General features: G+C 59.0%; 1 protein-coding gene across 2 annotated transcripts in view; it reads right to left on the bottom strand.

Moving 5' to 3' along the window:
• The window catches only part of KCNQ1 (potassium voltage-gated channel subfamily Q member 1), a 322,171-nt gene that overhangs the window by 269,754 nt on the left and 26,823 nt on the right, over positions 1–25,594 (bottom strand). For both annotated transcript variants that reach the window (XM_045893038.3, XM_054511786.2), the window contains exon 2: positions 3,143–3,233. In XM_045893038.3, the coding sequence (XP_045748994.1) occupies positions 3,143–3,233 (91 nt within the window). The remainder of the gene's footprint in view (positions 1–3,142; positions 3,234–25,594) is intronic.

Here is a 25,594-nt window from a genome sequence, read left to right as displayed (position 1 = left end):
GCTCCGGGAACTGTGCCTGTAGTTCAGACAGTGGCCACCAGGTGGCATGCGGGCCTCAGAAATGCTGTGACCACAGGCTTGGCAGGACATCCCGGAGAGACGGAGGTGGGAAGGGGGTGGTCAGGATGGGGCGGGGTCGGGCAGCTGGGATGCTGGGGGGGGGGGGGTCTGCTGGGATGGAGGGGATGTGGGGATGGAGAGGGTGGCCAGGATGGGGGGCAGCGGGGATGCTGGGGGGCTGCAGGAGGGCGGGGGGTAGGGGGGCTGCCAGGATGCGACCGGACCCCTCAGCTGCCTCCCTCAGCAGCTCTGGCAACACTGGGCCACGACGTCAACTATGAGCTCTGAATGCGAGAAGCCTGGTCTGGGAGGGAGGTGCTCCCGGCCAGGAGGAGAGTGGAGGCCAGACCACACCAGGGTCTGCCCCCCACGCCAGGGCTGCTGTGGGGGTAACCCCTCTGCTGGTCTGGTTTCCACGCCCAGCGCAGGGAACACACCCACCAACACATCGGGGTGCAGACCATGTCTGCGAGGGTCCCGACCGGCCGGGCCTGGGCGGCTTCACCAGGCTCCGTCCCACCCTCCCAGCGGCACCTGCAGGCCCCGCCTGAGCCGCACAAGCATGTGGTAAGTCTCCACCGGAGCTCAGGACCCTCGGTGCACACAGCCCACTGGATGCGGGGGTGCCCGGCGTGCCCTAAATCAACGCAGAAACTCGACGTTGTCAGAGTTTCTTAAAGTCCAAAAGCGAAACTCCCAGGGCCGAAGTAAGCCACTCAGGGGGGCCTCATGGGCTAACCTGTGTGCCCCCCAAGCTCACATGTTCAAGTCCCAACCCCCAGCACCTCCGAATGCGACTGCATTTGGAGAGGGGGTAATTAAGGTAACGTGAGGTCACTGAAGTGGGGCCGATGCTGTCAGATCCATGTCCTTGTAAGGGGAGACGCCAGAGGGCTCCTTCCCTCCACATGAGGACACCGTGCCTGCAGGGGGGTCCTGGTCCCTGATCTCTGGCCTCTGGGGCGGTGGGAGAGAGATGCCCTTCGAGCCACACGGCTGTGCGGCTTTGCTGCGGCCACCCCAGGATGCTCGCGCGTGCGAGGGCCTGATGGGCCCGGGTCCCGGCCCTGGTCTGTCTCTGGGCCCCTGCGCCCAGCAGCACTTCTGTCCAAGAGGAGGGTGCCCTGGAGCCTCGGCTTCCGGCAGGTAAGGGGCTTGGTGCCCTTGGACGTGCAGAGAAGAGAGGGCTCAGCAGCAACTCGCACAGCAGACATGCTCTGTGGGTTCCAGGCCGGGGCTCGGAGGGCCATGGGACAACCCGAAGCACCAGAGACCCCTCCCACATTCCCTGCTCCCCTCCCCCTCCCTGCAGCTCCTCCCCAGCTGGCTGGTGGGCAGAAGGACCGTCCCCTCCCTGGGAAGCAGGTGCAGGCTGGAGAGAAGCATCACCCACCGTTCAGCGGCAGGGGAGACTGACCCCCTCCCCGGCCAGCACCAGGGCAGGGCTTTGGAGACATCTCTCTCTAGGATCTAGGACGGTGGCAGCTGACTCACTGCCCGATGCAGGAGCGGCCAGCCTTCTCCAGGACACTGCAGCCCCCAGGGCCTCCGCGCGGGCCAGGCCTGCACCCATGGCAGCTTCCGTGGGTCCCGAGGACCCGAGGACCCGGAGGAGGAGAGCCATCGCCCAAAGGCTCACCATCCTGCTTCTCGACGGGAAGCCTGTCCCCACTTTTATAGAAGAAAGCATGATCTAGTAGGAGCACAGAAACGGTACCGTGGGACAACGAGCGGATCCACAGCCAGACACCTGCCATCACCACCATCTCCAAGGACACAAGGAACAGCTGACAAAGTCAACACCTTCACTTCTGACCCAAAGGGCACCCCCAACCAAGAGCACACGCACATGCCGCCAGGCTGGGGCTGCAGCCGGGGAGCCCGCCCGCCCCACCCCCACCCCCGTGAAGTCTGGCCTGCCCAGCAGCCGCAGCATCCACCACACTACCCCGCACTGAGCCCACACCCAGAAAACTGCGGACCAGAGGACCGACACCCCAGCAACGACCAAATGTAGTCAAACCACAGGCCGTACAGAGAACAACCGTCAGCAACCATCAGTGGCTTTCCCGTACCTGGGGGAGGGGGGAGACGGAGGAGAGAAAGGGAGGGGGAGGGGGAGACAGAGAGAGGGAGGGGGAAAGGGGGAGAGGAGGGAGAGACTGGGGAAGAGAGAGAGCAAGCGAGCAAGGGGAAGAGGGAGGGGAGAGAGAGAGAGGGAGGGGGGAGGGGGATGGGGGGAGGGAGGGAGGGAGGGAGGGACTTCCAGAAAACACGATGGAAGGGCGAGCCCCATCTGTGGCGGCCGCCGGCAGGAAGGACCACCGTCACCAGCGATAACCTTCACATCACGAAAGCCTAAGGCCCCCCTGGCAAACAGACACCATGGTTATGGATGGGAAGACCTCACCCCAGACAGACGTCATGTGCCCAGAGGCATCCGTCGGACGCCATCAGGTTTGTCCTACAAGCTAGGCGGGCAGGGGATGCTGGTGGTCATTGGGAGGAGCAAACAAGCAAGGGCAGTCAGGCCATCGAGGCAGACCTGCCCCCGGACAGGAGAGTCTCCAGGCAGATCCGTGTGCATCTGGACGTCTGGTTTACCACGACAATGGCACCTCGAGTCAGGGTGGATGACACAGGTCAGTGGAAGGGACCAACCAGGAGGCCCGGGCATTCTGGGCAGAGGCCAGGGGCCGGATGGGACAGAGCAGGTCAGCAGTCACCCAGACCCAGGGCCACAGCGCAGGTTTGGCAAGCTCTGCCCACAGCTCCTCCTGTCCTCCTTTCCCAGCTCATCTCAGAAGCCCCTTCCTCCAGGAAGCCCTCCCAGACCACCAGTCCCAGGCTCCTCTCATCCCAGCCTCACTGTCATATCCTGGCAAATGTAGGAGTCAGGGTGGGGGTCCCCACACCTCCAGTCTCCCACTGCCCACAGTGGCCGGTCAGTAGAGGGGACACCGGGACAGGGTCATCGTGCAGGCTGGAAAGGCCTGGAGCAGCTCACTCCACCCCACGGCCCACTCGCCCCGGGGAGACCAGAGCCCCAGCGGCCGGGACAGCCCCTCGAACCGCTACGTACCATCCAGAAGAGGGTCCCTGTGGCCAGGGCGACGTACTGCTCGATGGTGGACAGCACGCTGAAGATGAGGCAGACCAGGACGATGAGGAAGCTGCAGGGCAGGAGGACACGGTGGTCAGCTCCGGCGACGCAGGCCCAGGCCCGGCGGCCAGAGGGGCTCCCTGCCACCCCCCACCCCTGCGCCGTTGGACCAGGCCCCTTCCCTCCCCGAGTCTGAGAACTCGAGCGCCACCAGAGCCCAGAACCCGAGGCGCAGGTGCACAGAGCGGGGCGCTGCCAGCCTGCCGTGGAGGCCGAGTTCTGACCCCCCGTGACCGTGGGACAGACCTTAAAGCCTGGCGCCAAGAAGCCACGCTTACAGGCCACGTGTGGTGCGGTTCCCTTAATGGGAAGCCACAGAGACAGAAGAAGAAGAAGACCGGCAGGCACCAGGGGCCAGCGGCACAGAGGATGCCCCCCACATCCCTGGATGTCACAGGGCCTGCCTGGGGGAGGGGCAAGTCTGGGGGAGTCACCCAGGGGGCTCCAGGGTCTCCAAGCATCCTCTCGGCAGGTCCTCAAAGACCGGACAGCAGGGAACACAGCGTGGTCGGGGACCCAGACCCCCAGCCCTCTCCCCACCCCGAGATCCTGCTGTTCCCGGGGACTTTCAGTCCACCCCCACCCCCACACACCCACCCTGTGCCCACCAAGAAGCTCCCTGCATCTCCCCCTACCACCTCAGCCCCTTTCCACCCCCCATCCCAATTTCTCAGGCCACACCCTGCCCTCCAGCAGCTCTGGCCAAAACCTGCCACCATCCCCTCCCTCCCCACACAGGCTGATCGGCTCCCCCTACAAAGCCAGATACCAGCCGACCCCTCTCTGCAGCCTGCCCATCAGTCTCCACCCTGGGCCCCCACAGCCCACCCCACCAGCAGTCAGGTGAGCCTGACTCCCGGCATGGGAGTCCCCCGTGACACCCATCCCCCAGGGGACACCACAGCGAGCCCAGAATACTCAGCTCCTCCCGCCCCTCTTCTGAGCATGCTCGGCCCTGCCTGCCTCAGGGCCTTTGCACCCGCTGCTGTCCCTGCCGCCCAACCCTCCTGGGCACTCCTGAGACTGCATCAAGCCTCCTGGTCTTTGTGTCTGTACTGCCTCCTTCCAGGGACCGTGCGCAGCCACGCTCTGTACCGCCTCAGCTCTGTGGACCCTCTTACTCGCTTGGAAGGGTGTCCAGTCCCGCCGGGCCTCCACCAAGGAGACCAGGACCCCAGCCCACAGTAAAGCAGTTTAACAGACATGGCCAAGCCTCCCTGCCAGACCCCACAGGGAGCCCTCTGTGGGGGTGAATGAGACGGGGCTTCAGTCTCACCGGGACACAGGTAAACGCCGATGGAGAGAGTGAGCACCCATCTGTGGCCGGATCACTCCTCGGGCACAGAGCTCACCTTCCACGGACTGTGAGGACAAAGGGCCTTGCGTGGGCCATGCCACATGGTCCTGAGCCACACCCCAGAGCCCCTCTCGAGTCCCGCTACCTACTCATCCCGCTCCCAGCAGGCTTGCTGCCCAGCTCAGCCGAGGAAACACAGCAGGTACAACCACCCAGCCCCCTCCCGGATCTCTGGGTACAGACAGAGCCAAGGAAGCACCCAGAGGAGACACGGTGCCCGCCCACAGCCCCTCCAAGGCCACGTGGCCCGGGCAGAGCCGTCTGCCTCAGTTTGCCCATCGACACAGGCAGAGCCCTGGGCCACTCGCTCACAGGACCACAGGAGGTAGAGTACCCGGACATCCGACAGGGACCCCGGCACCGGGCCTGGGACGAGCACCAAGCGCTCGTGCCCTCTCCTCCGGAGCCTCTTCGCGACATCGGTGAGGGCACTGAGGGCCCCCCGAGAAGCCAGGGTGACCCCATCTCGAGGTCCTCACTGAGCCACACCTGCAAAGCCACGGAAGGTCCCACACGCACGGGAGCCAGGGCAGGACGCAGACCTCTCTGGGGGCCGTTCTCCAGCTGGCCCGCAGGCAACAGAACTGGCCGCGCCTGAGTCACGCGCCTACACCCCGCACCTTTGCGGCCCGCGGGCGAGAACCGTGAGGCCCGGGTCCGGGGACGCCACTGCCCAGGGCTTCCCGCACACCTGCCTCCCGGCTCCGCCACCAGGACAGGCCCGGGAAGCTCCTTGGTCTGGACTGCGTCCTGCCTCCTGACGCGGGGGGCGCCTAAAGGGGATCCGCGGAGGCACCTCCGCCCGCTTGGGGTGTCGTGCCGGGCCCCTGCTTCCGCCAGGCTGCACCTCAGCCGGCCTCCTTGTCCCTTCCAGCGTCACAGAGACCCTGCAGGAGTGGGTCACTGCCGGGTGGCAGCCCACCACCGACTATCCAGTCAGTACGAGCTCAGCCACGAGGCAGAAGGCTGTAGCTCGCCAGGAGCACGTCAGGCAGGAGCACCAAGGCCCCGCAGGAGGGCGCCACGCACCCAGCACCGGGACGTCGCGGCTGGGGAGTGGGCTGTCCAGGGGCCCCTCTGCCCACCGCCCAGGGCCTGCCTCAAGAAGCACGAAGCATGGGGAGCCCAGAGGCGGGGGCACAATTGGGAGGGAAGCAGCCCCTCCTGTGCTCAGGCCCCAGCCGGCCCCCCGAGAGGACGTCAGGATGGGTGTCCTCACCCCAAGCCCCTGGTAAGAGGTTCCAGGGAGACCCCCACACAGCTGGAGGCTCTGGGCCCTGGGGATGGGAGCCAGCAGGGGCCGGGTAAGGGGTTGGGAAACAGCGGGGGCCTGGGGTGTGGTGAGGTGGGAGCCAGCAGGGGCCCGGGGGCGGGGGGGGAAGCCAGCAGGGGCCGGGGCCCTTCCCCGGGGAGCCCCTCCTGGGGCCGCTGCAGAGTATTTTCCCTGGAGGGTCGGGGAATGGTTGGTGCACAGCCACGCAAGTTGCTTCCCCAGGCCGGCTGTATCCCGAAGCCTCCAGAGTTCATCAAGTTTTTTTTTTTTTTTTTTCAAGATTTTATTTATTTTATTTGAGAGAGAGAGAATGAGAGACAGAGAGCATGAGAGGGAGGAGGGTCAGAGGGAGAAGCAGACTCCCCGCCGAGCAGGGAGCCCGACGCGGGACTCGATCCCGGGACTCCAGGATCATGACCCGAGCTGAAGGCAGCCGCTTAACCAACTGAGCCACCCAGGCGCCCGTTCATCAAGTATCTTAACATGTGCTGCTAGTTTCGGAAAGAATCATTCAACAACGGGGCACCCGGGTGGCTCAGTCGTTAAGCGTCTGCCTTCGGCTCAGGTCATGATCCCAGGGTCCTGGGATCGAGCCCCGCATTGGGCTCCCCGCTCAACGGGAAGCCTGCTTCTCCCCTGTCTCTTCCCCCTGCTTGTGTACTCTCACTTACTCTCTCAAATAAATAAAGTCTTAAAAAAAACAAATCATTCCACAAAGCGTGCGTCTGTCTACTCCACCCTGTCCTGGGTGGGCCTCAGGGCCTCTGAGATGCTGAGACAGGGGCCCTGTCCTTGAGGGGCTCACGGCACGGGGTGCCTGATGCCCCCGTCCGGCCTCTGCAGGGCTGAGACTGCCCCTCCGACCCAGCCCTCAGCCACAGACCCCAAGAGCTGGCAGACTGTGGCTCAGGAAGAGGAGGGACCCGACAAGGTCAAGGTGCAGGAGCTGGGCTGGGGGGCACAAAGGATGCCAACCCCCCAGAGGCCATGCTGGCCCCCAGCGTGGTGGCAGCTCTGTGCCCCGAGGGACAATGCCCTGCTTGTGCTGCTGGCCAGGGGCCGGGGCCACGAGCGCCAGCCTGGAGGGACGTCCTGAATGTTATCGGTCATCACGGTAGTACCCACGGGGGCCAGGTGCCCTGGGAACAGGAAAGAATGCAGGAGGCGCACCAGGGCCCTGGTCCAAGACAGCAGGGGGGCCCTCCGGGGCGCGGGGACTGCAGCCCTCCCCTGGTGCCCGGACACCTCAGGAAGCACTGTGGAGCCTGGTGAGGTTTTCCCGCCTGCCGGGAGGCACCTTTCCACCCCAGATATTTCCCAGGGAAGTTTGGGATCCTTTATGCGAACCCCACACACAGCACAAAGCGCAGGCAGCTCCCGGTGCCCTCGGGGCCCCCAACACCAAAGAACGTGGCCCTCAGGTTACCCCGGGGTTTAAGCTGAAATTCCAGGATGCTGAAATGTAGCCACAGGCCACGGAGGATGTGAACCGTGCTGGATCGGGAGGCTTAATTTACTGAGTGTATAAGGATTGTGTGAGTGCCTGAGTCCTTTCGGCCCAGGAAAAGGTTATGTGTGAAGGGAGGAGCCTCAGATGCTGACAGAACCAGACGCAGAAGGACAAATCCCGTGTGATCCACTCACACGGGGTCCCTGGGGTTCTCCAGATTCACGGGGACAGAGAGTGGACGGTGGGCGCCGGGGCCAGGGGAGGGAGGGGGTCGGTGTCTCATGAGGATGGAGTTTCCATTTGGGAAGATGGAAAGTTCTGGAGGCAGACGGTGGGGACGGCTGCACAACAGGGCGAATGTGCACTTGACGTAGCTAAGATGATAAATTTTATGCGTATTTCACCACAATTTAAAAATTTTTCAGAAGTAAAGGGGTTTGTAGGCAGCGGTGGACAGCTGCCCCAGTTTCAGGCAGGCTGTAGGAGGGCAGAGCGAGGTTCAGAGGCCCGCCCACCTGGGACAGGACCTTCGCAGGCACAGAAACCAAGGGCTGTCACAGCGACCTCAAGCCCAAGGTCGGACGGCGTTTGGAGCGTGGGATTCAACAGATTCAGTACTGACGTCCAAACCCTATCGGAGGGGCTTCTCTCTGTACAAAAGGTTCCAAAGGAAGGTTCCAAAGACCTCCCCCCCCCGACAAATGAAGGGCAGGCCACAGGGGGTGGCCTCAGGTCCTGCAGAGCTGTCCCCGGGGTGGGGGGCAACCTTGCCCAGCAGGGAGGCCGAGGTCCTCTTGCTGGCCCAGCCCGTGCCCGGCGCTGCCTCCTGTAAGCCCCGTGCGGCAGGGGTCCCAGCACCCCACGTGAGGAGGGGCCGCCTGGGGCGAGGTGCCATGGGTTCTCCAGGGGTTCCAGGCCGTGCAGCTGGCCCTCCATCCCGGGCGGCCCTGGAGTGTGGAGCAAGGTCACAGCCACTGATGGGGACACCGAGGCCTCTGAGCCAGCCGGAGTATGTCCAGGCCACAGGCACTGTGAGCCCAAGCTGCCAACCCCGGGATCCCCCGCAGGCCCAGCTCCAGGCCAAGACAACCTCTCCCTTGGGCTTGGCACTCGGTGCCAGAGTCCCCCGGGCAGGAATACCATGCTGTGCATGGACACTGTGAGGACAAGCATGGTGGGGGGTCATCCTGGGCAGGGAGGGCTGGGGCGATGGGGGCTGTGTCCTTGTCCAATTGTTGGGGCCCCAGGTGTCCCTGGGCTGGTGGCCGCACTGCCCGGTCTCTGCCTCCATGGTCACATGGCCCCTCCTCTTATGAGGACAACCGTCACCACCTGTCACCGCACGTAGGGCCCCCAGGAATCCAGGGTCACCTCTGCCCCTCTAGATGCTGAACCCCACCCCACCTGCAAAGATGCTGTCTCTGTATGAAGTTGGTATCAGTTTTTAAAATATAATTCAAAATACATTCAGAAGCTCCTTTTCATCTTTTCCTTTCTCGTCACTGAACCGTGTCTAAGACCCCCTCTCCAGATGAAATCAGTCACAGGAGTCAGGACGTGCACACGTCTCCTCGAGGTCCCCGTTCCGCATGCTGCGCTGTCCAGACCCCATCACGTCAGGGAGACAAACGAGCGGGAGAGACGGAGGACACCACCAGTGAGCCCCGGCCGTCTCCCCTCCGCCTGCTGGCTGGCTGCCACACTCAGCAGGGGACCCCCCCTCCCCAGGGCATGGCCTAGGAGCCGCTGGCCCGAGCCCTCCTGGCACCTGCCTGGGCCGTGAACCCTGCTCCACCCCGCAGACCACTGACCGCCTGCTGCCCCCTGCTGCCTCCCCGACTGAGAAAGGGGCTCCCAGGCGGGGTCCCATCTGCCAGTTTCCCTCTGCAGGCCCGGCACATCACTGTTTGTTAAACAACCAACTGAATGCACCTTTAGGCTCAACTCAGGAGCTCAGTGAATAGAATTCTCAGTGTTGCCTCCTCCATGCAGGCCTCCGGAGAGTATCAAGTGTATCAAGAAGTGAGATCCTTGTGCTCCGTTCTTCCCCTCCTCGGTCCGCCCCCACGGGCCTTCCGATGGCCCCGGGCACAGCTCTGGAGGCAGCTCTCCGCACGCACACACCCTAGGCTGCACACCAATGGCAGAAAGGAGCCTGGGGGCGGCCGGGGGGCCTCCCAGCTGCGGGGGTGCACATGATGGCAGCGGCGTGAGCAGGAGACCCGGGGGGGGTCTGAGGGCGTGGTCCCGGGGAGGGCCTGCCCCGGATGCAGCCACGGGAGACGCTGAGCCAGCCCGGCGCCCACGCCTCTAGCCCTCGCCCTCTCAGAGCCTGACGTGAAGGCCAGTGAGGCCACCAGCCGGGCAGTGAGGCAGAGGGATCCAAGCACACGGTCTCCCGCAGGCCTCTCCCCGGAGCCCGGGACAGCTGGCGCGCACGGATGGGGTCACGCTCTCCTGGGAAGGCCTGTGATGGCTCCCTGGATGTCCAAAGACAGAGACGCTGTCCCCCTCGGGACAAACGGACAAGAGGGGTGCTCACCCCGATGGCCACGCTCGGACAGCCTTGGCCCCTAGGCGCAGAAATGGGGGGCCCCTTGGCTGGAGGCACTTCAGGCCTCCCTTGGCCAATCACCCAACAGCGCACCACAGCCCCGAGCGGCGGCCAGTGGGAGACAGGGCTGCCCCAGTGCCGGCTGCGATCGGTCCGGACAGCCCTGCCCGGGGTCCCCTCACTCTGCACACCCTCCCAGCACAGAACCCTTGTGTGTGCGGGGGGTGGGGGCGGGGGCACCTCCACGGCCACCCGAAGGGTCACGCCACCGGGGGCTGGCTTGGGGACAGAGGCTTCGGCAGAGCGCTCGACCATGCCACCCATGGTCACCCTGAAGCCCTCAGGCCTGCGGAGCTCCCAGAACCAGGCCGGGTACCAGAGGGGCTGCTGAGGGGGTCTCCGTGGGGGCATGACCGTGGGCATGAGCCACCCCAAAGGAGAGGAGAGAACATGGCCCACAGGCAGACAGCAAAGTCAGGGAGAAGGTGGCGTGGAGAGGCAGGGAAGCAACGCCCAGGCTCAGAGTGCTGGAGAAGGCCCCCCAATATTCATGGTCTCTCCCAACACAGATGCCTGTGGATCCCTAAGCCGGACAGGGAGGCCTCGGGCCAGTGGCTCCTAGGCCATGCCCTGGGGAGGGGGGTCCCGGACCCCCAGGGTTCTGTGGCTCCTCCAAGGGGAGGCCCAGCACCGGGGGGGGGGGGGCAGTGGGGGCGGATACCCTCACTGCCGATTCCTGTCTGCAGCTGAAACGGCTGCCCCCGCCTTGGAAGGGCCCTCATTTCCCACCTTTCTGGGCCGAGGTCCCTCCTCTGATGCGTGGACACCGGGGGGTGACCCAGCAGGGAGTGGCAGCCTATGGTTACCGAGCGGAGGGACAGCGGTGAGAGCCGGGGTTTCTGTGAGGCCGGCCTGGTTCCAGGGGCTCAGCAGACTTGAGCGCTTCCTGGATCCCCGGATGACCACAGCGGGTTAGGTATTGTGATGTCCACCTCACAGGTGGGAGAACAGAGGCTTAGAAATGCCAGGCCTGGGGTCCCCCCAAGGAAGGAGAAAAGCCAGCACAGGGCGGGCAGCCCCACCCTCGCTCTAGGGCCGTGGCTCCGTCCTGTGAGAGAGCTGAGCACGGGGTCCAGGAGAGAAGCCCAGTCGGCCCTGCTTCTCTAGAAACTGAGCCCCAGAGAGGATGGGCTGGCCCAGACCACACAGCAGAATCACGTCAGGGTGCTGGCGACACCATGTGCCAGGGACAGTCCTGCTCACAGCCCAGACTGCCCGAGAGACCCTGTGCCACGCGTCAGCCTCCAGCCCTGGCGGCCCCCCAGCCTGAGCCCCGTGACTCCATGGCAGCTCACCCATACAATCTGTCCTTTGGGGCCGAGACCACCACCTACCTAGACCCAGAGAGACAGCATGAGAAGGCAGGTGTCAGGCCAAGCCTCGCAGCTGTCTTCCCCGCCCTCCCCAATGTCCCCAAAGCCCCAGGCTCCTGACCCGATGGCTGGAGGCAAAGGCATTGCTGAGAGGCAGGAAAGCTCATGCTGGCAGCCCCTAACCCAAGACAGGGCCCACCCAACCCCTGCACCGACCCACCCAACCCCTCGCAGCCAAAGACCATCAGTGGCCCGGCCCTCCCTGTCAAGGCTGCCCACCCAGCACACACAGGGCGCCCACTAGCCTCAGCTCACACCCCTAATCCCACTCCCACCTGGGGTGGCCCCTGACCTCTCTCCCAGCCCTTGGTCCCCCTCATCCCAGCAGGCTGGCATCTGGGGGAGGTGCTGAGGCAGCTGCCGGGCAGGCCTGGCACCATGGAGGGCCCAGGTGACCAGTGCCCCCCCGAGTCCTCCTGCTCTGGGAGGGCCCAGGTTCTCTGAACAAGGTGCTGGCTTCTGGGAACCCACAGATGGTCCAGAGTGGGCAGGGGCTGGCTTCACAGCTCTCCGCTGGGGCAACCCCCTCTTAGAACTAGCGAGAGGGATGAAGACCCCGGAGCCTGGCCACAGCCTCCAACCTGAGCGGGACATCCTCCTCCCCTCCAGGCCCCCAGGACGCAGGGGCCAAGAGCAGGCTGGCAGCTTCCCCGAGGCCAGGGCCCGTCCCCTCCACCCGCAGAGCCAGAAAGTCCTGTTGTCTACACCCCGCCACTCTGGCCCAGCAAAGCCCTCTGCTGACAAACCAAGAACCTGGTGAGAACCCAGTGACAGGACAGCCCGCAGGGAGCAGGACGCACCAACCCACACAGCCCTGGGCGGGCCTCCTGAATAGGGCCCTTCACCTGGGCCTCTGTAGCCGCCCTGCCCGCGCCGGGAAGGCTCAGGACTGCCAGGCACAGTGCCTTGCTGGCCTCCCACTGTGGTGTGTGAGGTGCCAGGAAGGAATGTGCTGGCCCCCGAGAGCACCCCCAGGGACCCCAGCACGGCCCAGCCCCAGGCCCAAGATGGTAGCACTCCCCAGCTGCGGGCCGCAAGAGAGAGACCCGTCCGGCAAGGCTGCACACAAGCTCTCCTACGGAGCAGCACAGAAGCCTCTGGAAGGCAGGGATGGGGGCGTGAGACAGGGATGCAGGGGTGCACAGAGGCATGGATGTGGGGGTGGGGGTGGAGGCAGGGATGCGGGGGGGTGAGGCAGGGATGCGGGGGTGGGGGTGAGGCAGGGATGCGGGGGTGGGTGGAGGCAGGGATGCGGGGGTGGGGGTGAGGCGGGGGTGAGGCAGGGATGCAGGACGGTGAGGCAGGGATGGGGGGTGAGGCAGGGATACGGGGGGGTGAGACAGGGATGGCAGGGTGGGGGTAAGGCAGTGGTGAGGCAGGGATGCGGGGGGGTGAGGCAGGGATGTGGGGGGGTGAGGCAGGGATGCGGGGGTGGGGGTGAGGCAGGGATGCGGGGGTGGGTGGAGGCAGGGATGTGGGGGTGGGGGTGAGGCGGGGGTGAGGCAGGGATGCAGGGCGGTGAGGCAGGGATGGGGGGTGAGGCAGGGATGCGGGGGGGTGAGACAGGGATGGCAGGGTGGGGGTGAGGCAGGGATGCGGGGGTGGGTGGAGGCAGGGATGCGGGGGTAGGGGTGAGGTGGTGGTGAGGCAGGGATGTGGGGGGGTGAGGCAGGGATGTGGGGGGGTGAGGCAGGGATGCGGGGGGTGGTGAGGCAGGGATGCGGGGGGTGGGTGGAAGCAGGGATGCGGGGGTGGGGGTGAGGCAGGGATGCGGGGGTGGGGGTGAGGCAGGGATGCGGGGGTGGGTGGAGGCAGGGATGTGGGGGTGGGGGTGAGGCGGGGATGCGGGGGTGGGGGTGAGGCAGGGATGCGGGGGTGGGTGGAGGCAGGGATGTGGGGGTGGGGGTGAGGCAGGGATGCGGGGGTGGGTGGAAGCAGGGATGCGGGGGTGGGGGTGAGGCAGGGATGCGGGGGTGGGGGTGAGGCAGGGATGCGGGGGTGGGTGGAGGCAGGGATGTGGGGGTGGGGGTGAGGCGGGGGTGAGGCAGGGATGCAGGGCGGTGAGGCAGGGATGGGGGGTGAGGCAGGGATGCGGGGGGGTGAGGCAGGGATGCGGGGGGGTGAGACAGGGATGGCAGGGTGGGGGTGAGGCAGGGATGCGGGGGTGGGTGGAGGCAGGGATGCAGGGGTAGGGGTGAGGTGGTGGTGAGGCAGGGATGTGGGGGGGTGAGGCAGGGATGTGGGGGTGGGTGGAAGCAGGGATGCGGGGGTGGGGGTGAGGCAGGGATGCGGGGGTGGGGGTGAGGCGGAGGTGAGGCAGGGATGCGGGGGGGTGAGGCAGGGATGGCAGGGTGGGGGTGAGGCAGGGATGGCAGGGGTGGGGTGAGGCAGGGACGTCGGTGGCAGGAGACAGACATGGCTCCCCTGCCTCCAGCACGGGGCCCTCCCTGCGCTGACCCTCTAATTCAGCGCAACCCCCGTCCACCATGCTGCCGACACCCCTACCCCAGGGGCCGTCTGGCCCACTAACATCTGCACCCCAGGCCAGGGCACGGTGGGCACGGTCAGCCACCAAGGACTGCAGGGTCCCCTGACCGACAGCCCCGGCCCCTCCCCAGTGCAGAAGCCCCGGCCCATTGCTCGGAGGATGGCGTCCACGCCGCATCCACGTGGAGCTTGCTGTTCGGAAAGCCCCTCTCCACCCGCTGGGGCTTCAGCGTGGCCCTCGGGCTGTACCCACGGCAGCAGGTGGTGCAGCGGGCAAGCCTGGGGCCCAGGGGGGACAAGGATGAGCGCTGCATGTGCCCGGGGCCCCAAGCCCGGGTCTGGGGCTCTACACCCAGGCCCCGCAAGGACATCCCCAGATGCAGCCCGCAGGGGCTGGTGGCACCGTGCCCCGGGCCCTTGGGCATGGCAGGAGCAGGGGGCGGCGCAGCCCAGCAGCTCCTCCAGCCCCTCAACTGCCCCGTGGTACCCCCGCAGGTCCAGGAGCAGGGCCCCCGAGTGGGCACAGCAAGGGCGGAGACAGGTCCTGGGAGAGGACACATGGCATCAGGTAGCCACACGGGGCTCGGCCGCTGAGAGACAGACGTCCGGCACATGGCGGGCGCCGCCTGCAGGCGCTTCCCATCACCAGCCTGGACGAGACGAGGTCTTGCCTGCTTGAGCCAGACTTGTGGAGGGTCTGCCCCTCCGGAGAACGTCCGTTTCCTCTTTCTCCAGCTGGCCTGAGACAGACGCTCCCACTTCCTCCATGCTGCTTCCTCCCGCCCGCGGCCCCGCCAGGGAGCACCCCCTGCTAGGGAGCAACCCCCTCGGGGCTCCTTGTGACTGTGCCATGGAAGAGGCCCAGGCGGACGGGGGCCCATGTCCCGTGCAGGGGTCACGGTGCCCCCGGGGCCTCGGGGTGCAGGCGCCCCGCAGGCTCCTGCCTTGTAGGGCTCCCCACCGGTCTTGCCTTCAGCGGGAGCCGCTCTCGGGCAGGCAGGGAGGAAGTGGCCAGCCATGCAGCAGGACGGGCCTGGGGCCTTGATGTTCCTCTCCCACAGCCGGGCGTGCGTTACTCAACGCCGGATGCAATTAGCAGTTTTATTTTGGTGTCAGCATCCTCGGCCCCCGGATGGTGGCCTGGCTGGCCACGCGGGGGGAAAGAAACATGCTCCTCGGCCACCCACCACCAGCCACCGGTCACGGAGGGTGAGTCGCCTGGAGTACCCAGGACTTGACTGAACCAGGTCCCGCACACGTGGCCGCTGACCGTGGAGGACGCCGGGGCCTGCAAGGCCTCTCTGGTCCTACTCCATGCCGTGGGGCACCCCCAGGACGCCCTCCAGTCCTTCCCCAGGTGCTCAAAACCACATGCACGCTCCTCACCCCGCCTGCAAGGCCCGACGTGGTCTGCCCCCCATCCCTACCCCCAGGTGGAAAGTACCAGTGATGAGCCAGGCATTACGCCAGCTTCCACAAGAGAGGCCAACTTGGGGAAAAAGAGACGATAAACCAGAAAACAAATCAGGCATGACGAAGAGGGACAGCTGCCCCGGGGAAACAGAAAGGGGGCCGTCCCAGCGAGTGGCAGGGCCGGGGGGCCGCTCTGGGAGGTGGGGACAAGCAGTTCTGCCGGGAATGGATATTCCAGGCAGGAAACAGTCATGCAAAGGCCCTGAGGCAGGGTTTGGAAGGCCTGAGGCCGGGATGGCAGGACCAGGGTGGAGGACTGGGAGGGCCTCCGGTGACAAGGTCAGAAGAAGGCCTCACTTGGGAGAAGAGGCATCAGGTGCGCCAGGCCTCCCAGGATCAGTGAACACAGGCTCTGGCTGGTATCTGCTGTTTACCCACTGAGCACCTGGGTGGGCCCCAGAGACCCCAAGTGGAAGGCCGGGTGGGAGGTGGGGTGACGTCAGTGATGTGCTGCTTTCTTGTGCACCAACCAGAGGCAGGAGGAAAATGCCAGGAGCCTCTGAGCACCAGGAAGCAGAGTCAATGCCGGATGCATCCAATCAGAAAGGAGGCATCGGCAGCAAGGCCCTCCTGGCCATTGCCAGTCACCTCTGTGGGCATCTCCCAAGTGGGCTGCCCCACACCATCCTGTGGGCCCCTGAGAGCCCCGCTTTTCCTTCTCAACTCAGGGACCATCTCCCAGCCCAAGCCAGAGAGCCCCTGGCTGAGGAGGGAACAAAGCAGAGGAAAGGAAGAGCCGGCCAGGACGGGCACGGACGTGGGGTGGGAAATGCCCACACCAGGCCTAGACCCTACGCAGCCGCCAGGAGCACGGCCAGCTTCCTGCCTGCCGCCCAGAATAGCCCACACATCCTCGAGCCGCCGGCCCGGACCCCAGCCCGGCAGCGGCCCTGCCTTCCCCCACCTCCACCCATGGCCGAGACTTCTCCCCAGGACACCAAGCGCCCCGCACACCGCTCTGACCAGCCCTCTGGAGGCCAGTCACTCCTCGGAGCAGAGAGGCCCTGCAGGTCGTGGACTGGGGGACAGGGTTTGCCAGGTGTGGGGGTCCCGGGAGCAGAGATGCTGAACTAGAACAAAGAGGAGACGATCACTGAGGCCAGGGGAACGGGCCCTGGGATCCATCAGCCCTGCCCCCAAGCCACCGCACATGAAAGACGGAAATTCTCTCTCCCATGAAACAGCAAGTGGAGACCTTTAGATAGTTGCTGCATCCTAATCCGTGCCGTACCCTGCACTTCTGGTCACACAGACACAGCTCTTTCCCCAGGGGCCCCCGAGATAGGGCGGGCATCACAGTGATGTGGAAGCTTCGATTTCACCCTGAGCAACATTTCCTTCAGGAAGCCTTCCTGGGTTCCTTGGGCAAGGGCCTCACACAAACCGCACGCGCTTGCCCTGTGCTGTACGCCGCCCTCCCTCTTCCGACCTCCCCTCCGCTGCGGCTTTGTTTCCCTTGTTTGTGTGACTCTGTGCCTGGGCACCCCCCACCGGCGCCCCCTGGGGCAGGGGTGGGGTTTGCAGGCCTGGCCTGGCACCCACGTCCTGGGGTGCACCGGTGTGAGCCAGGACGAAAGCAGTGTCATCTGACAGCTCCCGCCTGTCACTCCCGCCGGTGAGCTTCTGTTGTGGAAGCCAGGGCGGTCACTGCGGTCATCACGGCTACGGGGCACTCGGGGCAGGGGGGGACAGGGGCAGAACTCAGAAGAGCCACGTCCCCTACACCCTCCACTCCAAGAAGCCCCCTCCCCAGTCCCCTGAGGCCTGTCCCGGGGCCCCAGCTTGGAGCCAGGTGAGAACCCCAACCCCTGTGGGTGTCACCACCCTGCCCGCCTTCCACCGACACCCAGGATGCTCGTGTCAGGATCCACACCATTCTGATGCTTTGGGGGAGGATGTGGCATTACAGCAGTTCCCGGGGTGCAGCCAGGCCCCCGGAGGTCCCTGAAGGCCAGTTCTGAGACCATCTGATGCTCTGCCCTGTTTTCCCGCACCCACTCGCCTCGGTGCCAGGACACCTGCCCTCCTGGGCCCCTCCTTCCTCACTGTCACCCGGGCTGTCATCTGGCCCAGCCCCTGCTCCCACATCACCTATATAGACCCGTGAGCCCAGCCAGGCCATCCTCCAAGCTCCCACCAGCAAACCCCTGCACCAGGACACATCCCCCATGGGCTCCCCATCCCTGCCTGACCCCAGCGCCTTCCCTGCCTCAGAAACAGACACCACGCACCCAGGTGCCAGAGCAAACACTGTAGGGTCATGCCCCCAGTGCCCCTCTTCCTGAAAACATGCCTGTCTTCTGTCTTCAGCAGTGGACCCCTCACCTCTCATTCTTATCCCAACTGGAGAGCAAGCTGTTCCCAGCCCCTCCCAGCAACACCCTCCTGGGCTCCCTGCCTCCGCTGTTCCCAGAGGGCCGGTGAGCAGGCTGGACGGCTAAGGAAGGGACCCTGGACAGCACTGGAAAGAGGTGACCTTAGATCACACACACCGAACTCCTCATGGACACGGGCGGGATGCAGATGACAGAGCCCCAACTTCTAGAAGAAAGCACAGTGAACGGTCCTCACACCGTGGTGTGGGGGAAGGGCCCTCCACCGCGGCTCATGGTGCAGAGGCAACAGACTCAAGACTGACATATCTGAACGTTTCTTCATGACAAAAGCACCTGAGACAAAGTCAAAAGACACATGACCAACTGAGAGAAGACATTCACAACACTGACTGCAGACAAAGGACTAATATCCCCAGATACAAAGGACTTAAAAATTAAGGGACCAGGGACCAAAAACTCAATAGAAAAATTTGGAAAAGACCTGAACAAACAATTCACAAACACATACACACGCACACGTGACCTTTGGGCATATGAAAACTGTCCAAAGGCGTAGTTATAATTGTAGCAATGCAGATTAAAACAAAGCTATCAGGCTGGTGAAAAATAAAAGAGCGTGACAACACAGCGTTGGGGGGTGCTGTGAGGAAGCCGGCACGGCCCCCTCACCTATGGCTGGCGGTACACAGGGCATACGCCTCTTGCAGGGAAATTTGGTCCTAATAACACTCCATGCACTTCCGTTTCTAGGAAGCTCCCCTAAAAGCACCTCTGACAATGTGAAAATGCAAATGTACAAGGTGATTCACTGAACATCGTTTGAGATCGCAAAATACTGGAAACGACTCAATGCCCATAAATCAACCATGGTGCGTGGCACAGGGAGCTTCCCGGCGGCCGTGGGGAAGAATGTGGAAGATACAGATGAACCAATACAGGGTGATCTCCAGAGTAAACTGTCAACTGAGAAAAGCAAGTCCAAACAAGTATCTATAGCCTTCACAACAAACGGCGTGGGGAAAACTGGATCTCCGCATACAAAGGAATGAGGTTCGACCCTTGCCTTACACCGCATGCAAAAATGAACTCAAAATGGATCAAAGGCCTATATCTAAGACCCCAAAATGTAAAACAGTTAGAGGAAGGCATAAGGGAAAATCTTCATGATGCTGGACTTGCAAACGCTTTCCTGGATATGACACCAAGACGAGAGGGAACACAAGCAAAAATGAATCAGTTGGACCTCATGAAAATTAGGAATTTCTATGCAGCAAAAGACACAATCGGTAAAGGGGAAAGGCAACGCACAGAATGGGAGAGAGAATTTATAAATCTTATGTCCAGAATATATAAAGACCCTGCAACTCAACACCACCACCACTTAATTTGAAAATTGGCAAGACCCACCTATATGCTGCCTGCAACAGACGCACTTTGCCCTTAAGGACACACAGGCTCAGAGTGAAGGGGTGGAAAGAGGTAATCCGTGCAAATGGAAAACAAACAGAGCAGGGACAGCAGGACTTACATGGCACGAAATAGGCTTCGAGCCAAAGGCTGAATTAAGATATGAAAAAGGTCATTATATAATGATAAAGGGCCGATTCACAAGAGAATATAACACTGGTAAATGTTTACGTACCCACCACGGGAGGACCTAAATATATTAAGCAAATACTAACGGATCTGAAATGAGACGCAGCAATGCGGTAACAACAGAGAATTCAATCCCCCACTTCAAACACTCGGTAAATCATCCGGACAGGAAGCCAGTGACTTAAACTACACGTGAGCCCAGATGGACCCACGCTGTCCGTCCAGCAGCAGCAGGACACACGGTCTCCTCAAGCGCACGGGGGACACTCTCCAGGACAGATCACATGGTGGGCCACAAAACAAGTCTCAATAAGTGTAGGAAGGTCGAAATCATGTCAAGCATCTCTTCTGACCCCCAAATTAGAAACCAATTACAAAATAAAACGGAAATTCACAAATCTGTGAACACTAAATGACGTGCTCTTGAACAACCATGGGCTAAAGGAGAAATCGAGGCAGAAATAAAAAAATACTTCAAGACAAATGAAAACTTGTGGGATAGAGCGAAAGCAGTGCTGAGGGGAAAGTCCATAGTGACAAACATCTCCGTTAAGAAGAACCCGATTTTACACCTCAAGGAACTAAAAAAAGCACTAAGCTGTGTGAACAGAAGGAAGGAAATGACGAAGATCACAGTGAAAATAAATGAAATATGGGCTAAAAAGATAAAACAAAAAGTAACAAAACTAAAAGCTGGTTTTTTGGGAAGAGAAACAAAATAGACAAACTTTTTGCTAGGCTTATCAAGAAAAAGAGAAAAGATTCAAATAAGCAAAATTATAAATGAAAAAGGAGACATAAAACGAATTACATGGAGGTACAAAGGATCATGAGAAACTAATAGAACAAGCATACCAACAAACTGGACAATCCAGAAGAAACGGATGAATTCCCGGAAACATACAAACCACCAAGACTGAATCGTGAAGAAAGAGAAAATCTGAACAGCCCAATTACTGGTAAGGAGATTGAATCAGGAATCAAAAACCTCCCAAAGAAAGGTCCAGGGCCAGATACTTTCGCTGGTGAAATCACGGAACATTTTAAGAATTAATGCCATCCTTCTCAAACTCTTCCAAAACAACAACAACAAAAACAAAAAATACACACAAAAAACCCAAAAAACAAACAAAACAAAACAAAAAACAAAAGAGGAAGGAACACTCCCACACTAGTTCCCTGAGGTCAGCATTACTCTGACACCAAAGCAAGACAAGAACATTACAAGAAAAGAGAATCACAGACCAACATCCCCGATGAACACAGATGCAAAACTCAAAATGTTAGCAAACTGAGTTCAACAATACATGAAAAGGGTCACACGCCATGACTGAGTGGGGTGTATTCTGGGGATGCAAGGATGGTTCAATATCCGTAAATCAGTGAGCATGATACACCACATTAACAAAATGAAGGATTAAAATAACTATCAGCTCAATAGATGTAGAGAAAGCATTTGACAAAATTTAAATCCTTTCAAGATAAAGACTCTCAATAAATCGGGTATAGACGAACACACTCCAACATCATAAAGGCCACATGTGACAAGCCCAGAGCTGACATCATCCTCAATGGTGAACAGCTAAAAGCTTTTCCTCTAAGATCAGGAGCAGGGAAACAATACACACCCTCATCACTTCTATTCAACATGACTGGAAGTCCCAGCCTGAGCAATTAGGCAAGAAAATGAAAGGCATCCAAGCCAGAAAGGAAGAAGTAAAACTGTTTCTATTTGCAATGAAATGATATTATGTATAGAAAACCCTAAGGACTCTACCAAACTGGTAGAATAAACAAATTCAGTAAAGTTGCACGATATAAAACCAACGTACAAAAACTAGTTGTGTTTCTATACACTAATTACAGACTACAAGAAAGAGAAATTAAGAAAACAGTCCCATTATGGCACAGCATAAGGAACAGAGTCAATGACATTCTATGAGCGTTATATGGTGACAGACAGTAGCTACACTTATGCTGAGCACACCATAACATGTGAACTTGTTGAATTGCTATGTTGTACACCTGAAACTAACATAACACTGTGTGTCAATGACACTCAAATAAAAATACTAATAATCGTTTTTTCAAACCCGAAACCTGGGACTGATACTTCTCCCAGAGTTAGACTCCCCTATTTTGAGAAACAGCAATATCCACTCTGCTTTTTTTTTTTTTTTTAAGATTCTATTTATTTATTTGACAAAGAGAGAGCACAAGCAGGGGGAGTGACTGGCAGAGGGAGAGAGAGAGAGGTAGGCTCCCTGCTAAGCAGGCAGCCCGATGCGGGGCTTGTTCCCAGGACCCTGAGATCATGACCTAAGCCAAAGGCAGACGCTTAACCAACTGAGCCACCCAGAAGCCCTTCCACTCTGCTTCTGATAGGCAGTGTGACTTGGGCACACCACTTTTCTGGGTCTCAGTTTCCCCATCTGCAAAATGAGGGGTATGAATAGATGAGGTATGGTTATGTGAGCAAGTATACAGATGTCAAATAGCAAAATAACATTCTGATTCTTCTTTTATGCAGATTGGTGACAATACTGAAACTGAGAGCTTTCAAGAAATAAGGAAAACAACCCCATTTATAAAAGAATAAAATACTTAGAAATAAATTTAACCAAGGAGGTGAAAGATCTATACACTGAAAACTGTAAGACATTGATGAAAAAAATGAAAGATGACACAGATAAATGGAAAGACATTCCACGTTCATGGATGGGAAGAATCAATATTGTTAAAATGCCCATACTCCCCAAAGTAATCTACATTTTCAATGCAATCCCCATCAAAATTCCAATGGCATTTCTCACAGAAATAGAAAAAGCAATCCTAAAATTTGTATGGAACCAAAAAAAAGCCCGAATAGCCAAGGCAATCTTGAGGAAGAACAAAGCTGGAAGCATCACACTCCCTGATTTCAAACCATATTACAAAGCCGTAGTCATCAAAACAGTGTGGTGCTGACATAAAATCAGACAGAGATTGAGGGAACAGAATAGAGCCCAGAAATAAATCCACAGGTATGGTCAATTAATTTATAACAAAGGAGCCAAGAATATACAACTGCAGAAGGACAGTCCCTTCAATAAATGGTGCCGGGAAAACTGGATAACCAAGCGCACAAGAATGAAACTGGACCGCTTTCTTACACCACACACACAAATCAACTCAAAATAGATTAAAGACTTGAAAAAAAAGACCTGAAACCATAAAACTCCTGGAAGAAGACACAGGTGGTAAGCTCTTTGACATTGGTCCAGGTGATTTTTTTTTTTTTTTTTTTTTGGATCTGACACCAAAAGTAAAGGCGACAAAAGCAAAACTAAACAAGTGGGACTACATCAAACTAGAAAGCTTCTGCACAGCCACGGAAACCATCGACAAAATGAACCAGCAACCTTGGGAATGGGAGAAAATATCTGCAAACCACATAGCCAATAAGGGGTTACTACCTAAAATATACAAAGAACTCCTACAACTCAACAGCAAAAACCCAAATAACCTGATTTTAAAATGGGCAAAGGACCTAAACCGACATTTTTTCCAAAGAGGACATACAAATGGCCAACAGGTACCATGAGAGGTGCTCAACATCACTCACCAACAGGGAAATGCAAATCAAAACCACAAGGAGATACCACCTGTCACAAGTCACAACGATGATCATCAAGAGACAAGAGATACCAAGTGTTGATGAGGCTGTGAAGAAATTTAAACGCTCATGCACTGTTGGTGGGAATGCAAAATGGTGCGGCCGCTTTGGAAGACGATATGGCAACCCTCAGAAAAATTAAAAATAGAATTACCATGTGATCCAGCAATCCCACATTTGGGTGTATCCCCAAAAGAATTAAAAGTAGGGTATCAAATAGATCATTGTATATTCATGTTCATAGCAGCATTATTCACCATAGTCAAAAGCAGAACAACCCAGGTGTTCTTTGATGGAGGAATGCATAAACAAGACATGGCCCATCTACACACTGGACTGTCACTCAGCCTGAACATGGAGGGACATGCTGACCGGTTACAGCTGGACAGACCGAGGATGCTATGCTGAGTAAAATAGGCCAGACACAAAAGGACAGATACTGTGTGATCCACTCATATGAGGTCTCTAGAGAGGTCAAGTTCATAGACAGAGAGTGGACGGTGGGCATCGGGGCCAGGGGAGGGGATGGGGGTGTTTCATGGAGATAGAGTTTCAGTTTGGGAGGGTGAAAACAATCTGGACATGGACGGTGGGGACAGTTGCATAACAGTGTAAATATGCTTAAGTGCCCCTGAGCTGTGCACCTAAAAAAGGTTCAGCTGGCAAATTGTATGTGTATTTTACCACAATTAAAAATTTAACCAGAAAGTATCTATGGTATGCTTTCCTTTGTGTAAGAAAGGAAATATAAGAAAATACACGTGCGTTTGCCCTTTGTGTGCAAGAACTACAGGAAGGATGAGCCTGTGGCTACTTCACGTATGTTACCAGGGTCGGAAAAAAAGACAAGAGTGAGAGCCGGGTTTCCTGCTGCCAAGAAATGGAACGGGAGACGTGGCAGGAACCCATATGAATATTACACATACACACACAGGCAGATAGTTGCAGACGGAAACAGCCATGTGCGTCTGGGGCCAGACATGCCACACCTGCAGCTGCCAGCCAGGCCAGGCTGCCCAGCCGCCAGGAGCCCTGCCAGTGCCCCGGGCTTGGTATCTACATCCCATCTGCCAAAGGAACCAGGCTCCTTGGAGAAGTGGCCGATTTCCAAACCAGACAAGGAGGACAAATCAAGCAAAGTCGGGAGCACGCTGGGGAGCCACAGAGGGATGCCGTGTGCTCAACAAAGACGGAGCGCCCTGGAAGGGCTCAGAAGCCGCCCTGAAGGAGCTCCCAGTGCCCAAGCCAGGGGCTATTTGAGGCACGAAATCAGGAATGATAGTATTGGACGATGACCCATAAATTGAATCAAGATCCATGAGGCCACATGGATATAAACAAACCTCTGGGATGAGACAGCTCACCCTACGGATGAATTCCAGTTAATAAGTGGAGAGGGAAGCAGGGATAGAAAATCCCCATCAGACAAATGCCATGGAAGGAGCCCACGGAAGGAGCCCACAGAAGGAGCCCACAGAAGGAGCCCTGTGCCAACAGGAGCTGCCGCCGGAAGCTAGACGCAGTGGGCAGAGTTTGAGGAGGAAAAGGATATTTGCAATGTGTCCAAGTATCTTCCTCAAGATATTTATTAATGACAGAGGGGAAAACAGTACATTTTCAGCAGAAAAGCTTGAAAGAGTCCTCTACCCAAGTGATCAATGTTAAAATCACCCGTAGAAGACCTACGACGTCATGCATCCGTGTTACAAGGCACAGCGTTGCTCCCGGCCGTGCTCGCCGAGAAGGCACCACCTCGATCTAATCGCCACGCCCATCGGACACACCCAAATCAAGGGACCATCTACGGACAGGTGCGCGATACTCGTCAAAAATGTGCAGGTCCTGGAAGACAGGGAATGCCTGTGGAGCTGCCAGGGGCTGTGGGAGACGGAGGGGAGGACACCTGAACGCAGCGTGCGGATCTCAGAGCAGAGAAAGGACGCGAGTGGGAAAACTGGTGGGATTTGAACACGGCCAGTAGCCTCATTGGTAGGAGCACACCGATGCCTGCTTCCTGGTTCTCATCGATGTATCTGGCTCAGGAAGATGTTCGCATTAGGGGAAGCTGAGGCAGGAGCCTAGGAGCTCTCTACTATTACAGAACTTTTCTGTACGTCTACGCTTCTTTCAAAATAAAAAGTAAAAAATAAAAAGTATAGAATTTGAGCGGACAGACCTCAGCACTCGTCACTCAAGCCCCTTGGTGTCCCCTATGGCTCTCAGAGTCACAACCCAGGCCCGCCCTCCAGCCCCCAGCCCTCGCCACTCCTCACATGTGCCAAGCATGCCATACCACAGGGCCTTTGCACATGCTGTCTCCTCTGACAGGCTGCCCCCTGACCACCCCCATGAAAGGGCACCCATCACACTCTTCACCCCCTTCCCTGTTTCGTGCCTTCTCAGGTTCCAGCTGCTGTCTGACACCCTCTCTGCTCTCTGGAATGCCATGTCCCAGGGGACAGCGATCCTGTCTCAGGTCCCCAGGAACCTGGAAGACAGCCCCGTGCATCACAGGTGCACCGTGGGCAGCTGATTCCATTGCTCAAGTACAAAGAGGCTGATAAACACGAAGGCATTCCCCTTCGCTGCAAAAACAACATTCTATTTCTGCTTCATCAAAAGGGCAAAGTGTTTTGACGATAATACCCAGCTTTAGAGAGGGTGGAAAAAAATACTGAGTGCTGTCCAGCATCAATGAGGGAGGTTAAATTAGGAAAAGCTTCCCGGAAGGCAGTTTGGCCGAAGGTGTCAGAGCCA

This window comes from Mirounga angustirostris, unplaced genomic scaffold (genome assembly GCF_029215605.1).
Source record: "Mirounga angustirostris isolate CCGP_5_RB_7025 unplaced genomic scaffold, mMirAng1.0.hap1 SCAF_13, whole genome shotgun sequence".
Lineage (NCBI taxonomy): Eukaryota > Metazoa > Chordata > Mammalia > Carnivora > Phocidae > Mirounga > Mirounga angustirostris.
Note: the sequence above shows the minus strand (reverse complement) of the source record. Positions and strands in the feature narration are given on the sequence as shown.